Here is a 1,086-nt window from a genome sequence, read left to right as displayed (position 1 = left end):
TTACTCAATGGTGATGGTGATGATGACCGGTACGCGTAGAATCGAGACCGAGGAGAGGGTTAGGGATAGGCTTACCTTCGAACCGCGGGCCCTCTAGACTCGAGCGGCCGCCACTGTGCTGGATATCTGCAGAATTGTCTTGACCCTTTATCAACTTCTGCAATTCGTCGTAGAAAACGAGCACAAGAGCTCCTCCAGCTCCTCTAATGACATTAGCCCAAGCGCCCTTAAAGAATCCAGCAAGTCCCTCATTCTTCAGTATTTTAATCCAACAGTCGATGGTATTTTTGTACTGAATCTCTTCCTTTGCCTTTCTTCCGGACATCATCATCATTCTCCTTCGAACGGTATCGAATGGGTAGGAAATGAGTCCTGCTAGAATGGTGACTGACTGAGCGACTGCCCATTTTAAAACGATATTCGTATTTTTGTCATTATTAAATAGGAGAGCTTTGGCACTGTCGTATAATCCGAAATAGGAGCCTCGATAGACGATGATACCTGTGACCGAAACGCCGAAACCACTGTAGAGGGACAGAAAACCGGTTTGTTTATATATTTTTTTTAAGCAATCAAATAATCCTGTGAACTGTCTGTCCTTCCCTTTGCCGATGTCAGATGCCAATCTCGTTCTTGCAAAATCTAGAGGGTATACAATTAAAAGCGAAATAGCACCTGCTGTTGCGCCGGATAAAATGTTAACACAAAAAAATTTGGTAAAATCTGTGTTCTGGTCATATTTGGGAAATACATTTTTAAAATAATCTTTGAAGGCAAAATTGAAAGCTTGGGTTGGGAAGTAGCGAATAATGTTGGCTGTGTTTCCTCTCCAAAGGGACATGACTCCCTGTTCTTGCGATACTCTCTTAAAACAGTTGATTAGCCCTGAATATCTTTCCACTTGGCCTGATTTGATTTCTGGTATGGAGTCCTGCGTCTGGATAAGCATTTTCACTCTCTCTATGGGCGCAACTACTGTTTTGGAAATGGCCGCTGAGACACCTCCCATGAGGAAGTCGGCCGCGAAGTTGGTTTTGAAGTCTCCACTCATGGTGAAGGGTACTGGATCCGAGCTCGGTACCAAGC

The 1,086-nt window shown here is 44.2% G+C and overlaps 1 protein-coding gene across 1 annotated transcript; it reads right to left on the bottom strand.

Moving 5' to 3' along the window:
* Positions 1–4: 4 nt before the first annotated feature.
* PVX_250300 (ADP/ATP transporter on adenylate translocase, putative) lies at positions 5–1,051 on the bottom strand (the record flags this gene model as incomplete). The annotated part of the gene is made up of 1 exon (XM_001612323.1): positions 5–1,051. The coding sequence occupies one exon, from the start codon at positions 1,049–1,051 to the stop codon at positions 5–7; it is 1,047 nt and encodes a 348-aa protein (XP_001612373.1).
* Positions 1,052–1,086: the final 35 nt, after the last annotated feature.

This window comes from Plasmodium vivax, genomic scaffold, assembly GCF_000002415.2.
Source record: "Plasmodium vivax scf_7209 genomic scaffold, whole genome shotgun sequence".
NCBI classification, from domain to species: Eukaryota; Apicomplexa; class Aconoidasida; order Haemosporida; family Plasmodiidae; genus Plasmodium; species Plasmodium vivax.
Note: the sequence above shows the minus strand (reverse complement) of the source record. Positions and strands in the feature narration are given on the sequence as shown.